The sequence below is a fragment of the Atractosteus spatula genome, chromosome 13 (assembly GCF_055471065.1).
Source record: "Atractosteus spatula isolate fAtrSpa1 chromosome 13, fAtrSpa1.hap1, whole genome shotgun sequence".
Classification (NCBI taxonomy): domain Eukaryota; kingdom Metazoa; phylum Chordata; class Actinopteri; order Semionotiformes; family Lepisosteidae; genus Atractosteus; species Atractosteus spatula.
In genome coordinates this window covers 7433677-7450468 of record NC_142718.1, presented here as the reverse complement: position 1 = coordinate 7450468, position 16792 = coordinate 7433677, and the positions used below count along the sequence as shown (strand labels likewise).

Genomic DNA, 16792 nt, shown 5'->3' with positions numbered 1-16792 from the left:
AGTATTCCACTGTGCTAAACAAGGATTGCTTTCTCAATTCACGCTGTCTTAAAATGCCATTATTTTCTGTGTGTTCTTCTCATTCAGCCGTGTCTTTTGCTTTCATAACTTTACCAGTAACACAAGTCCAACTAATTGATTTATTGGTCCTTGGTTCAGTCATGGGACCTGTTATTGATGTCGTCTGTTGTATAAACCTTTGCAAAGTACTCATGACTTATTCTTTATTCCAATCATGCTGCTAATGACTTTAATTTGTCAAATATTGTAAGAATGCAACTGCCTCCAGTGTTAAATCCAAAATGGTGCAGTCCTAATGTTTGCTGTGAAATTTGTGTGTGGAAATTCTGATGGTTCAAACCGGTTCCTCCATTTCAATAGAATTGTTGTTGATCAAGCCCTGATTGAGAGGAATGTGGAAAATTTACATGCGGACTGTGAAGTGTGGGGCACATTCCCCTCACAGAATGGCTGTTTACCTCAAGAAAACTTTGCACACAGAAAGTTTCATTTGTGCCTCATATCAAAACAAATCTTCTGATGTTCTCGTAGGTTGCAGGTTAATACGGTGGAGAAAAGCAGGCAGAAGTACAAAGCAGCTCCTCTGACTGTGGAATTTATCCCTTTCTTTTACCGTAAGTCCTGTTTTTATGACTCCGTTAACTCGCAATTCCTAAATTGGAAGGTTGGAAACCAATTCATGTTTGCACGTGATAAGCGTGGGACTGTGGGAAAGTTTTTAGTCCTAAATGAGTGCATCTTCCTTCGCTACACCAGGGGCTGACTTTTTAGAAAATGAAACTGGTATGGTGTGCTAAACATTTAACCAGAACCTTTGGAACGGCTTTTTCATTTTGAATTCTTCGCTTGAAGACATTAAACCACAAGAAACTTTTTTCCCTTCGTTCTGCAGTCTGTCATGGAGGCCAGTCAGCACCGTGGAGAAAAAATATTGCATTTTCACGAGATAGCATTGCATTTCAACATAATTATTGCAGCTGTCTTGTTCTTATTCTTATTCTGTAATTAATATGAACAATATTAGCAACAGTATCTCATCATAATGAGATAAATGTTATCTCATTTAAATGCATATTCATGCTCTTCCCTTACACAACTGACTGCTTTCATGATTGATCTGTAACGATGGCTGTCACAATCATTACTTTTAAATGTTTTTTGTCTGCCAAGAGACATATAATTAAAGGTTTATCCAAACTGTACGAGTGCGGTTTACTGCTGACTGCACTTTTTGTTGTAATTCATGTCAGTTTTACTGTCACACTCATTATACTCTCCAGTTTAGCAGCTCCCTTCTTCAAGAACTGATTCTTTGGACTAAAGCAAACACCCAGTATAGTCTTCCGTGCTACTGGCAAACAGTATTTCTGCCTTCACGCTGTTTTTTTGGGAATCATTAAGATACATTGTTTGGTGTGTAGATTTATAAAAAGTAATAGTCTTAAAATGCAGATTAAAATGCCTTTTGAGTACGATTCTTGCACTGTTAAGTTCCCATAGTGGAGGTTTTGTAAAAGGCTGTGTAAGTGAAGCATGTTTCTCTGATGTTATTCTTTTTACTGTATACAGTACATTGACTTTGCACAATTACAGAACCTCCCAGTACACCCAAAAAGACAAGTAAGGTGTGGGTTGCTTGAGGAATCTGCCTTTGCATAGTCAAATACAATGGGGCTTTGCCAGTTACATATTTGTTTGGAGGGGATAACGACTCATAATTTCAAGTTTCACAAACGAAAGCAAAAATATTAATTCACTGAAGCGACCGCTCTTGTTTTTGCCAAAACTTTGCACCCTGGAAAAGTCCCTGCTGTGGAACAGTTTAGTTATCTTTCTGACTTTTCTTTTGTTAATGTGAAATTACAGTAGTCGCCCGAGATTGAACACCTGGTTGTTCAAGGGGTTCTAGTGTTTGAGTACAAGTCCTCCAGAGCATTTCTGAATAGTTTTTGAAGTGGATGTCTCACTGATAATAGATACAACATTAGAAGACGTGGGGATATCAATTACAGTCTGGCAAAAAGAAGTGTACAATAACAAAAAAAGAAAGGTATGCTTTATGAGTTGTTTTGTCTTGACCAACAAAATCCAGTTCATCAGTTAAGAGCTTTCAGCACTATATAAGATAAGATAAGAGATAAGGTAAGATCACTTTATTAGCCATATACAATTTCTTGCATTAGGAATTCGTCTTTTCACATACCCCATCTTGCTCTCCATGAGACACAGATACACAGACAGGGAGAGAAGCTTGGGGTCAGAGTGCAGGGTCAGCCATTGTACAGCGCCCCTGGAGCAGTTGGGGTTAAGGGCTTTGCTCAGGGGCCCAACGGAGTAGGATTCCTCTGCTGGCTGTTGTATTTGAACCGGCAACCTTCCAGCCACAGGCGCAGATCCTGAGCCACAGAGCCAGAGCTATTTTATCTACATTTGTTGTGGGAACATAATTCTTTTAGATTAGCCAATAGATTATAAAATGCTGTCTTTAGTCTTTTCTTTCTTGTCAGTTTAGAAACTGCAACAGGTTTAACTTAAGCAGTTTTGCATTTATTGTTTTTTTTTTAATATATAGTGGAATATTTGCATAGCAAAAGATGTGATGGGCAGCTAGAAACTGTAATCTAGAGTTCCAAAACTTCATTTTCCTGCTCTCCAGAAAGGAAGATCGTTTGTGTCAGGCATGTTTGCACTGAGTGCTTTGCCTGGAGGCTGTGGTATGAGGAGAGAAGTAGGCTTTTGTTTTAGAAACTTGTAGCTAAGGCTCGCATGATGGTGAGAATGAACTCTTATCCTCATCGGTCTTGTAAAAGCAAGTCCTAGACAAAGGGAGCATGTCTGTAGCCGGTGTAGAAACTCATGAAACCTGATAGACTTTGAACAGCACTGAGTTGTCAGATGAGTATTGATTTGTATCTAGAGTGATATCCGGTGGTTTTCACAGTTCTGCGTGACAGTATAAATCCAAACACTGCTCAAAAGCCTAATTTATATGAACAAAGGGTTCTTCTTATGGTAAGGCCTACTGCCGCAAATATAAAAGTGAAAGAAAACACTGAAACAGTTGTATTGTTGATAGCTGAACTGCCATCTTCGTTGCGCTTATGCCAAATTTGATGTGCCGAGATGAAACAGTTTCATGAATTCAGAACCGTTCAGGAGGATCAAACTCAGATTAATGGCACATATGTGAAAAACCATGTTAAAGATCCCATAATATAACAACATGATTTAATTAATAATATTGCATCATACAGTGCTATCAGCAGTACACCCAAACTATTTATTTTATTTATTTGTCAAACTGTTTATTTTTTTATAAGGATTTTTTTTCTTTGAATAATTTTACCTCGCTGAAAGGTTAGATGTCTCTCATATGTTCAGTGTAAAGTCAAGCCGATAAACAGCAAAGACATTTTTTCATAGCCTTTTTTGCTCATCTTTCCCAAGGGTGCCAATAATTCTGGAAGGCACTGTAGATACATCTTGTTATGCATCCATCCAGTTTCTAATCATCATCATCATCACATCACTATACAATTTCTTGCATTAGGAATTCGTCTTTTCATATACTCCAGATTGCTCTCCATGAGACACACAGATAGGGAAAGAGCTTGGTATCAGAGCGCAGGGTCAGCCATTGTATGGTGCCCCTGAAGCAGCCTGGCTTAAGGGTCTTGCTCAGGGGCCAACGGAGTAGGATTCCTCTGCCGGCTGCAGGATTTGAACTGGCAACCTTCCAGCCACTGGTGCAGATCCTTAGCCACAGAGCCACCGCTTCTAGCCTCATTATCCAGTGCAGTGTCCCAGGGAGGTCAAAGCCTGACCTAGCAAACAACGGGCACGAGGCAGGATACACCCTGGATGGGACGCTAGTCCATTGCAGGACACACATCGATACAAATATGCCCACGCTCACACCATGGCCAATTCTCCAAAAAGCCAATTAACCTATAGGTATGTGTTCAAACTGTGGGTGGAAACCAGGAGCACCTGGAGGAATCCCACACGAACGCGGGAAGAACATGCAAACTCCACACAGACAGCACCCCAGGTCTGGAGTAGAACCCAGGACCCCAGCACTGCCTGGCAGCAATGCCAACCACTGCCCCACCTCACTGCCCTGCTCCGTACTAATAAATATCAATTCACAATTAAAATACAAAAATAAAATAGATGTGTATTTGTTTAATTGCACAAACATGTACTACAGTTGTGTAGGATTTACACTGCAAAATACCAAAAGAAGAAAACTTATTTTTTAATTGTTCACATAAGTGGAGTGTTTTTAAATGAATGTGGAACTTAAGTGTTTGAAAATTGATAGTCCTGCATCCATTTGAGCATCTCTAGGAAACATATTTTATGTTCTTTCAGTATAGAACCATGAAAAATATTTCTTGATAGCTCTCTCTCATTGTATAATTACAGAACTTCTAAGTATTTAACTGAGACATGCAGTCCATCTGTGTATTACAGGCAAAGTGTTAAGTGTTTCTTGTTATTTATAAATCAGATTTGTGGATTTGTTTCTTAAGCTTCTTAGGGTATTGTTGATATTCAGAATTTCTCACTTTAAATCAGCTTAGTTCTTCTGAAACTGGAACAGTTTTTGTAAAAAGACAAAGTAAATTGGCTTCTTATTTAACTTGTCTTTGTTTCCTTTGTGTATGCGTGTATGTAATCAGTGTTCCTGATATACAGTGCACTTACATAATACAATCTTTATAAATATTTTCAGTTAAGTTTTAGGACATGTTCACAAAATCATATTTAGTGTAGTCTAATGGTGTAATTTTACTGTGACTGGGGAAAAAAGAAATAGGTTCTTAAATTGTGCTTTGACATCTTGTGTCAGAACTGCAGTGCTGACTAATTCATTTTCTTCTGGCACCTACAGTACTTAACATTTGCATATGGGGTGATAATTAATGGTCTTAATTGTTTTTGTTTTTCAAGTGTAGCTGCTCTTTAATTGAACTGCAGTAATTATTCATTTCCAGCCCACATAATAGCTACTTATAGTAGTTGGCATACTGAAATACTTCAATCATACCTGTCAAAACCGCCAATTTAAGAAAGCAGTGTGTCCATCAGCTACCAAGAAAAAAACTTCCAGGAATTAAAAACCTTTATTAAAACCTTAAGGCTCTTATTTTTCACAATTCACTTTAATACTTTTCCAAGGAGATGGATTTTATGCTCAGGGGAGTGTATTAATATTCCCTCACAACAGGAAATACTTTTACCAATAAAGGCTAGGTATCCAAAATCCTCTCCTATTGATTTCAAAATATAAAATAAATATCGCTGGCAGATATAAAATGTTGTGAGCTGTAAGTTAGAAGTATTGTATTTAGAAAGAAACAGTTTGAGGGGAATGACATCATAATTTGTACTGTGCAATTTCATAGTGGGTTTGTGATTCACAAACTCCGTTAACCTCTTAAAAATTGTAGGTAAGTTAAAAATGTTTATGCCTCCTGACTGAAGATAATCCCTGCCTTGGGCCTGTTGTTTGCTGGGATAGTCTCCGGCTGTCCCTTGATCCTGAATTACAAGAAACGGTTAGAAAATTGATGGGTGGATAAACTGGACATAATTTGTTGGTTCTTTGACAAAGACCTTTTTTAATATAAAAATAAATTTCTATTTCAGCATGTTAAAAGTTTGATTTAAAACTATATAGTGGACTATGAATAGGTTTGACATGTTGATCCACTAAGTTTTGATTATTAATAATAATAATCATAATTGCTTACACTTATATAGCGCTTTTCTGGACAGTCCACTCAAAGCGCTTTACAGGTAATGGGGACTCCCCTCCACAACCACCACCAATGTGCAGCCCCACCTGGATGATGCGACGGCAGCCATAGTGCGCCAGAACGCTTCCCACACACCAGCTATCAGTGGAGAGAGCAGAGTGATGAAGCCAATTCATAGATGGGGATTATTAGGAGGCCATGATTGGTAAGGGCCAATGGGAAATTTGGCCAGGACACCGGGGTTACATCCCTACTCTTTTCGAGAAACGCCCTGGGATTTTTAATGACCACAGAGAGTCAGGACCTCGGTTTAACGTCTCATCCGAAGGACAGCGCCTGTTTACAGTATAGTGTCCCCATCACTATACTGGGCCATTAGGACCCACATGGACCACAGGGTGAGCGCCCCCTGCTGGCCCCACTAACACCTCTTCCAGCAGCAACCTTAGTTTTTTCCCAGGAGGTCTCCCATCCAGGTACTGACCACCTCAGGGAAAAGGGTCAAAACAGCATTTTTGTTATATCAAAACTCCTCTGTTGCAGAAGTTGGTGGATTTTCTTTTTTTGGTGGATATGAAGACATGGAACTGAATGGGCCTTCCTCCCATGTACTGTACAGTTTCAAAGACAAAGCTGCGAGAACTGTACATGGGGGCTAATGTAGACTATTAACAGCCCCAGTTTTAAAGGTAAACAAAGTTGAATGCTTTGTATTTCAATGATAATAAATTAATGTGGCTGGATCAAATCCAGTATCGGCTCTGGTTCCCCAGCAGAAGAACTGGGAACTTATAATTACTGTTACTAAAGTATGTGTGCGGCATTTGGATTGATAGACTTCAGATCAAACTGGTATTCTTTGAGAACCTTCCAGAAACAATAGAAAATCAGTTAATTTCTCGTATATACAGTATGTCAGGTAATTTGATGTACATGTTCATTTATGGTTATTTTGTGGATGTTAACCCTTAATTTCAGTTGCAACTCCCGGGTTTCAGGGAGTACCCTGGGATCCTTAATGGCCATGTAGTCAGTACCCCATAAAAAGAACAGCACCTCCAGCAAAACTGTGTTCAGTGTCTCCATACTGGGGCTCTGGTTTGGACATACTGGGCCAGAGAAAAGAGTGACACCTACTGGTCAAGCTGCACCATTTACAATGGCGTTGCTATCCCAGTACTCTCCACACCCAGGCTTGCTGCTAAGAGCTGACAAGATGAGATACAAGGTGGTAACACCGCTGTAAAGACATCCTTCAATCCCCATTGCTTTCTATAGAAATGTAGCCATCTTTGACCTTTAACTTTTGACCTTTGACCCTTAGTGGACCTTTGCTGTTTTAAGTAGTGGGCCCTTTAGCTATGCTTGCTTAATCAATCATATGAATATGAACAAATCAGTATTGTAACCTACTTCCAATATTTAAAGCTGCGATGTTCATACAGAAGGATTTACAGTATCAAAGGTCTGTACAGAAAAGGGCTGAGCTTCCTTTGCCTTCTGGAGGACGTAAAAATGAGAGCACATTGAAAAACAGCAGCAGCAGGAAGTTTAAGTGAAGCAGACAAGATGCTGGCAGGCTCTCCCAGTTGGCCTCCCTCCAGCTGCTGTTTCACGATTAGGTTCACATGGCATACCCCAGGAAAGAATGTAGCTGCATGGCGTTTTGTCATGGACTCCATTGAGTGGGCCTGAAATTTGAATTTTCCCCCCACTTAAGGCGTGCACTGTGATACTCTCTTACGGATTCTGAACTTTTGTGAGATTCCTTTAGTGTTTCAGCTCAGTGTCTTGTTGTTTTTTTGGGAGTCACTCTAGTGGATTTTTAAAAAAACCTACAAACCCCTTCTAAAAAACACGGTTTTCTCACGTCTCACTCTGATTGTCACTCATGGATTTTCAGCCTGCACATATAAAATGTAAGATCAGAATGATGTACCTATATATAATGTTTGAGCTGATAGTAGCATTGTAGATGGCTCGATAATGAGTGCAGAAGGCGGTTCTGATGTTTCAAAGTTAATCTGATTCACCTTTACATACGGTAGGAAGTACCTACCTGTATGAACAAGTTTTGTGCATTTAATGCAGGTTGTTCTCCTTTGTTTCATTTCGTAATCTATACTTTGTGCTTCAATGACCTCTGATGACCACTAAAAACTTCAGCTGTAAAAAAGTACAGTTTGTTTCCCTGTCTTTTTGACAAATGGATGTGTTCTAACAAACAAGAATGTGCAGTGCTGTGAACCTCCCAATATAACCTCCAACCTCAAAACAGTCTTATCTGAAATAACCAAAAGGGTTTAGATTGATCAATTCAATGTTGAGTTATTTGAGATGTGAAAAAATTGAATAATTAGGAGTCTGTGTATGTGAATTTATTAAACCCTTAGTTTACTTTGTATGGTTAAGGTGGTATTTACCACCAGTTAAGGTGGTTATATATATTTGCATACCTAGTAAACAAGGTTGTGAGTTTGGTCTAGATCTGAATCTGAAACAGGATCTGAAAAACATTACAGGAGTGTTAGATTCACTTGTAACCTACTTTAATGTATAATTAACAGTCCATAATATTTAAGTACATGACACATTATGATTCTTTAATCTGTCATAATCTTGCTAGAAACTAGCTATTTAAGTTCAGTTAATTCGCTTTTGTTTGCTTGGATCTCACATTTATCTTGTATTGGGGCTTGTAGAACAACATATTACTTTGTGCAACTATAGTACCGTGTAGGATATTTTGACTTAATGGTCGAACAGCTCAGCACTACTGAATACCATATTCAAGGACATAATTGCTGAATAATTATAATAATTTCTAAACCAGGGCTTAAATTATGTAGCTAAATAGACAATTATAATATATAATGAAAAACTAACATTCTTGATAGCTTTTCTTCTTCCACGTGGAAAGATACAGTATGTAATTTAAGAAATGTAGCTTATTTTGATGAGACCGTAGCCTGTTAGTTGTATATAGTTGTCTTTTGTGAGGTAAAATGTTTTGCTGCTTAAATGCTAAGCAAAAATACAGACAAAATACCCTCATTATTTATTATACTGAATTATCCCAAACTATTTTCGGTTGCTAATTATATAAGAAAACCACTGCATGATTACCCATTATTGCCAAAGGTAATGGAAAACCATCAGAACATAATATAACTGCAGCATTACGATTTTTTAATTTTTTTGGGACACATCAAATCAAGGTATCAGGCTCTTGCAGTAGGAGTATTGACAGCTTATTATTATTGTTATTATTATCATAGCCTGATATCATTCAGGAATTCTTGGAAAGCTGAATAAAGCTGTCTGAAATCACCAGTGAAATATCTTTGAATGTAACAGTTTAGGATTGTTTAATTTTTACCATATCGTGTTTGTCTCAAGTTTCTAAGTTCCTGTTTCCTTCTCTGAGTCAAACTCCCAATAGAATAATTTCCTGTGTTGCCCGGTATGATGCTCAATTTGTATTTTGTGAATCAATTGAATGAATTATCCAGGGACTTGTGAATCAATTCGTTTCATTCACTGGATTGATTTGTTTAAAAAAATATTTCATTCACTGTACAGCTCCATCGAATAACCTGGAAAGTCAGAAAATGGGGAATGCTTTTCATGGTGGGATAGCCAGGAAGATACGGTACCATTGCTCTCTCAAAGGCACATTGCTACCCATTTCCTTCTGAATCTTTTGGTGGAAATTTGAGGGCATTAATGAAGGCACAGCTGGTTTCTGGATCGGATTTGATCATTTGATTTTTTTTACTCTTTCAGAATGCTTCCAAGAGTGTGAGCACCTGAAGGACAGCCTAAAATGCTGTTTGCTGCACCTTTTCGGCGCTATTGTGGCTGGAGGGCAGGTAAGGGAATGTGGTTAGGGCTTCTGTGAACCATTTTATGATTTTGAAGAGACAATTTTACAGTGTAGTTCATGTAAGCATGCGTAGACACAACGTTTCGGCTGTGGAGCCTTCTTCGGGTGTAAGGAAGGCCCCACAGCCGAAACCTTGTGTTTCCTTTCTTCTCTTTTCAGCATGGCATACATTTTTACAGTGTACGTTTGTATACCACAGGTGCTGCCATACATAACAAGCACTGAATTACACTTACTGGGCGGCACAGTGGGGCAGTGGTGAGCATTTCTGCCTCGCAGCCCTGAGGCTTTCCGTTCAATTCCAGACCTGGGGTGCTGTCTGTGTGGAGTTTGTATGTTCTCACCGTGTTCATGTGGATTTCCTGCGGGTGATTCGGTTGCCTCTGACAGGGCCAAAAACATATTGGTAGGTTCTGGTGATTTTAGTGGCTTCTGGGAAAACTGGCTGTAGTGTGAGTCTGTCTGTATGTGTGTGTGTCAGCCCTGTGATGGACTGTCCAGGATGTACCCCGCCCAGGATAGGCTCCGGCTCCGGCTCCCCCTGCAACTCTGGAATTGGAAGTAGTGGTTCGATGAATTACACACCTGTTTCTGCTAAAAGCATTAACACAGGTCAATATGCTAATTGTTTTTTTAATGAAAGGAGCTCAGCATTTTGGTCCTGTTTCCCCATAAAGTTTCCCATCAGTCCCTAAGCAGCAGTGTGTTATTAGTATAGATCACAGAAATCTTCATCTTTTTTTGACTGCTCACTGTATTTGCTAAACAACCTCCCGACAACTCTCCTTTAATGAAGTTAAAATTATACAGATGGCTGCATTGTATGTATTTCCTGACACGTTCCGGTACGCTTGTATGAATCGTTCTGCATTTGCAAGAATTCACACCTTAGCTGGACCCAAAATTAGTGGTGAGATGAGAGCCATCTGGGAAAATGGTGTGAGCCAGCATTGTTATCAACCAGGAAAATTGAGCCATCGCTGTGAGTCTCCAGACCTGATGAACCTGTTCGACAAAAAGTACAAGAGGAATTTTAATTTCTTTTTCTCTTCCTTGTTTTACTATAAGGATATTTTAGATGCAAAGGGCATCACAAGAGACTTTTCATCGATTGAAAATGTTTGCATTTTGAGTCGACTTGGAAAGTCCTGCCTAGCTTTATAGGGGCTTGTGATCAAGCCTGACCCGATTCAGCTTATGCTCCAGTAGTTCTGATCACTCACCTTGAAACTTGTCCATTGCTTTGTTGGGTGTGTGTGGGTAAGCATAAAGAATCTCTTTAAAATGGTATTCTGATTAACAAAGGTTTCATTAAAGGGAAATCAAAGCAGATGAGATGGGTTTTCTCTATCTGTGTGAAGTGTCAAGGCAATATTCAGTTGTTAATTTGACACAGTGAAGACAAAAGTTGTATGGACAGCAGTGGACTACAGCAGCAATCAAAATGTTTGTAACCATCAGGAAAAGATGTTATTTTCAATGGGTAACACTTGGTTAATATGTGTATCATCTGTGGTCCAAAAGCTTGATTCGGGATTTGGTGTTTTATTGTTAATAAGATGTAGTTCTTGCTCTTTTTCCTTTTACATTTGCTTTTGCACATCACCTTTTCCTTTCTTTCAGCTCTTCTGTTAATTGCAGTAATGCACCCCGCTGTACAAACAATTAGGTTATGTCATTTAAAAAGAATGGGTGCACTTTCTGTGTTGTGTTTAAGTTAATCCTTTGAAAACAATGATTTTATTGTGCTTCATACCTTCTGTATGTTATACATCTTGCGCTAAGTATCATTTGTAATGGTTCTGAACAGGCTACTTCCTTAAGCTGACACTGTTGTAGTTGTAAGACTGGAAGTACCAGTTTAAGGACTTTTACTCAAACTGTCAGGTAAAACATTCCACGCTTGTTAGATGTTAGATTAGGCTGTTTGTTAGGTTCCTGTTTTCTCCTGTTTGAGGTAGTCTACTATGGCCTCTGTCATACTCACATTCTGTTGGTCACTTAGGCATTTTTAGAATAAAATACCAGAACATTTGCAAGGCTGATGATGAGAACCATATACACTGCCTGTATTTATCACAGACAAATTTTCCAACATCTCTGCCTCCACTGCACGTCCTGTTAATTCATTCATCGATAACACATTCTTAAAAATATATTTTCTATTAGTTTCCATTTATGCTTCAGCCTTCTGCTTGCTGGGCTTAATGCGATATAAATATTTGATCTACCTTCTGCTGTATCTTTGAGGCAGACTTTTAATATCGTGGAAGTCTTGTATGTATTTAGCTCAGTGTCAGCGAAATAATGTAATGAAGCTACTTGCAAAAGCTTTTCTAACACTGTGACAGTGAAGATTTCAAGTACTTAGTGACAGGTGTTAAGATATAGGTGTTAGATGTGATCTAATACAGTTGCGTACATGAGTACATATTAATGCAGATCAGTCAGAATTCTAAGAAAAAAATTGCCAATATTATAAGTAAGCAAATTATAAGTAATTGTACTTTAAAACTGTTTAATGAATGGCTTATATTTTTAGAAGGTGGTAAATATGTATGGATGCAAAGGAACAAGTAATAGGTTTATTTTACATGCTGAAAAGAGAAGAAAGGAAACACAACATTTCGGGTGTGGAGCCTTCTTCGGGTGTGTGGAGACAGAATGCTGGTTTAGTAAGAGAGGGGGGACAGGTAGCCCAGGGAGGAAGAGAAGGGATCTAGAAAAAGATTTGGGGAAGGCACCTGAAGAAGGCTCCACAGCCGAAATGTTGTGTTTCCTTTCTTCTCTTCTCACCATGGAATAAATCTATTACTTGTTCCTTTGCAGCCTACGCATGCTGACGCAGCTGCCCACCTGAATATGTATGGATGTTCTGAGTGTCGTTATCGATGTCTTTGAAGCGCAACGCGCTCCTGGCGATTTCTCCCGCGACGATGGAGGTGCTGATGCGCGTGCTGGCGGACTGCGACGCCGCGGACAGCGAGGACCCGGACGATGTGGACCGGAAGGCCGCGCTCACTCTGAAGTGCCTGACCGTGGTGGTGCAGATGCTGCTGGCCAGCAGTTCCGATCAGAGGCAGGTGGAGATCGGCGCCATCCTGGAGAACTACTTCAAGCTCCTCAACTCCGACCCCTCCGCCCTGCCCGTCAACTCCAAATCCCGCCAGTGGGAGCACCGATTCATCGCCCTGCAGATTCAGATGCTGAGTGAGTTGGGCTTTCACTGCAATTGGCGTCTGCGTGGTACGGTCTGTAACTGCTCGAGCACCCACTGGTTTCGCCTACCACTTCAGCTGGTTCTGTACTGAAAGTGATAAGATCTCCCTAACAGCTAATATGAATTTTTTTAAAAAGAAATCATATAGTCTGCATTGCATGGAGAACCAGTTGAAGAATGTTTTTTGTTTTTGTAGTGTATTTTGTCCAGTAATGTTCAGGATTACTAAACGTCTCCCCCATCACGCTTCCTTCACCAGATACCATCACAGAAATGTTTGAATGCTCAGATAGACCCGTTCTTCAAGCCATATTCCTTAACAGCAACTGCTTCGAGCACCTCATTCGACTGCTACAGAACAGCAAGGTACGTCTTGCCTCGCTCTTGTTTAAATTGTCTCCTTACATGTCTGCTGGACATTTGGGAATTTACTCGACATATTTGTAAAAGCTCCAGCTTCCTGTTTGTCACTGGTTATTAGATGTCGATGGTGTGTTCGCTGGACTATATAAAATGTGTTTGGAGGTGATTTTGAATATTTACAGTATGCATCCACCTGTATCAAAAACCAACTAAGAAAAGAAATGAAATGTCAGCTTACGTCTCTGAAAAATAGCCCTAAAAAAACTTCTTTACTTCTAACAAATGATGATCTCCGACAAAACATGATGGCTTAAATGTCTTCTGTCAAGTCTGCGTAGACAATGGCAACAATTGTTGAAACTGATCAATTCAGCATCAATCCATACATTCTCGGAAAGGCCACTCTTCCGAGAATCTCTTCTATTTGTCACTGGTTATTAGATGTCGATGGTGTGTTCGCTGGACTATATAAAATGTGTTTGGAGGTGATTTTGAATATTTACAGTATGCATCCACCTGTATCAAAAACCAACTAAGAAAAGAAATGAAATGTCAGCTTACGTCTCTGAAAAATAGCCCTAAAAAAGCGTCTTTACTTCTAACAAATGATGATCTCCGACAAAACATGATGGCTTAAATGTCTTCTGTCAAGTCTGCGTAGACAATGGCAACAATTGTTGAAACTGATCAATTCAGCATCAATCCATACATTCTCGGAAAGGCCACTCTTCCGAGAATCTCTTCTATTTGTCACTGGTTATTAGATGTCGATGGTGTGTTCGCTGGACTATATAAAATGTGTTTGGAGGTGATTTTGAATATTTACAGTATGCATCCACCTGTATCAAAAACCAACTAAGAAAAGAAATGAAATGTCAGCTTACGTCTCTGAAAAAAAGCCCTAAAAAAGCGTCTTTACTTCTAACAAATGATGATCTCCGACAAAACATGATGGCTTAAATGTCTTCTGTCAAGTCTGCGTAGACAATGGCAACAATTGTTGAAACTGATCAATTCAGCATCAATCCATACATTCTCGGAAAGGCCACTCATCTTTTTTCAAATAGCTTAATAATGGACCTGGGGCTTCGATTTGCTGTGCACGCAGCCAGTGTAGTAACATGCACTGCTCCCTCCTCTGCTCTGAAAAAGGCTGTGGGACATGCTCAGACCAAAAAAACAGCTGGCTGCAGGTCGTATTTTGGAAAAGTACAAACCAATCTTCCGTGATCTCTGAACAGAATGCAGAGGCAGAAATGCTAACCATTGTGCCACTGTGCTGCCTCAAAACATTTTTATCTAAGATATTATCATCCTCAGGTCTAAATGCTGTAGCTGTATAAATAGACCAGGAACATACCACAAATGTTTCATTGTGGTAGTTCATTGAATCACTGCGGCGGTATGTCACTGCACTGAAAATTGCTTCATAGAGAACTCAAGGGAAAGAACTCCCAGGGTTGCTGTGAAGATATTTTTAATTGTAAATGAGGTCAAGGTCAAAATGTTTTGGACTTGGAAAGCACCTTAAAGTGTGATGATAATATCATTATTTGCAGACAGTGCGAGCAATACAGTGGAACAGTGATGATGTTTCCTTGTTTGGAGGGCGCATGGTATTTTTGTAATAGAGGCTAAATATACGATTCATGATGGAGGAAATAATAAATAGAAAGTGGAATTTTGATTTAAGGTGATGGTTTGACAATACCTTTTAGATATTGCTTTGTGACTCGCAAAGGGGGATTTTCATTCGAAACTCTGTAAAATCTTTTCCAGTGAGACTGCGTATTTATCTGACATCACATGTAGGCCATGCCATTTTTCCTTTGTATTTTCATCTCTGCAGGCTGCCACAAACAACTCACAAATACTCTCATGTAAAATTTTATCCCTCTGTTTCCGAGAAGCTTGTTTCAGATTAGCCACAACTTTTTCTGATTCCCCTCTCTGTCCTAAATTAATTCTTTTTAGTTTCCTGTTGTGATCCCATTTGTTTGCTATCGAGTACAGATATTGTCCCATGGGGTCATCAGATCTGTGGAATTTGGGATCACGTGCTACAGATACTTGCATCTCCTCTGTCTCTCTTATGTCTTTTGTTCAAGACTGAAGAGATGTAACTTCCTGTCTGTATAAGACAGTTTCCTAAGCCGAAGAATCATTTTGGTTGCTTTTCTGTCAACTCCACAAGGTTCCACTATGTGGTGACCAAAATGTTGTGAGTTGTTCGTAGTGTGTAGCATAACTTTCCTGAATTTAAAGTCTACATTTTTTTATTTACCAAAGCAAAGTTTTTTTTAGTGCTTCCTCAACATTAAGTAAACGTATGTATGGAAGTTGACATATTTCTTGATACTCCACTAATAATGCTTTATTGGTGGCATTAGTGTTTTTTTCTCTCTAAAAAGTAAAGCCTTTCAATTGTTTACAATCGTTTTCCACTAAAGAGAAATTGGAGGTGTTTGTACAGAGACCTGTATTTCAGATTAATTCTGGATGCACCGTGGACAAAAAATATAAGTTCAGCTGATTCAGAAATGTGTGTTGCTCAGCAACATTCACATAAGCACTGCTCTTGAATAATCTTAATACTAACAAGGCACTGCCAGTCCTATGCCAGCCCATGCTTCTAGATTATGTTTATGGTATTGGGAGAACTAAAACTGAAGTTAAAGGCGGTCATCTGTAGTTTTGTTTTCATAAGATGCTCTTGCATTGTTCTCCAGAAGTAGTCCAAGGTTTCCCACAGACCACACAGAAGAAGCCTGAAAATATCAACAGCAAAAATTCAGAAGATTTGGACTAACTATAATATTGACAACCTGGTAATGAAGCCGCGGCTATCAGATCTGTTTATTAGGAGGAATGAAGGAACATGTTTAAGGGCAATGATGGGATCTAGGAATGAATTCAAACCTGTTTTTATTGTATTTATTCATAAGTCAAGTAATTAGAACTTCAGTAATTAGAATGCTATTTTTTCTTTTCTTCAATGTTGAATAAAAACATAAATTTGCAAGACTCACTTCAATTCCAAAACTGGATCTCTGGAACTAAAATACATGAAAGTGGTATCCTTGTTAGGGTGCACATCTCATTGTAAGATGGGATTCTCCTGGCAACTTTTAGCTTTCAGGAGTATGATTACCATTTGGAACAATCTGAATACCTGTCTAGTAAAGAGAGGTTTTCTACAAGAAGAAGGTTCAAAAAAATATTTATCAAGGTCAAGTTCAAGCAAAGAAGTTCGAGAACTTTTTCTCTGAGCCTGTAAGGCCCATACTGACATATTCCTTGTCATGTTCCTCAATGACAAAACAAGAGATTTGGATGAGTTGCTTCGAAGCGACGTTTGGTTTTTTTCTGAAGGGTGCATTCAGCAGGTTAGTCTGAAAGTGCCAGATGGCCAAAAGGGCTATTATTGTGTTAGACTGTGTTGAACTGATGTCAATCATTTGTTGAGATACTGGATGTGGGGGATAAATGTGGGGCTGTGTCTGTAGCTGTTTTCCATTAGCTGTGTCATGCCCAAAG

General features: G+C 39.2%; 1 protein-coding gene across 2 annotated transcripts in view; it reads left to right on the top strand.

The window, feature by feature from the left end:
• nbeal1 (neurobeachin-like 1) overlaps window positions 1-16792 on the top strand; it is a 126699-nt gene that overhangs the window by 45717 nt on the left and 64190 nt on the right. For both annotated transcript variants that reach the window (XM_088930182.1, XM_088930181.1), the window contains exons 7-10: window positions 553-635; window positions 9573-9658; window positions 12576-12882; window positions 13152-13258. In XM_088930182.1, the coding sequence (XP_088786308.1) occupies window positions 553-635; window positions 9573-9658; window positions 12576-12882; window positions 13152-13258 (583 nt within the window). The remainder of the gene's footprint in view (window positions 1-552; window positions 636-9572; window positions 9659-12575; window positions 12883-13151; window positions 13259-16792) is intronic.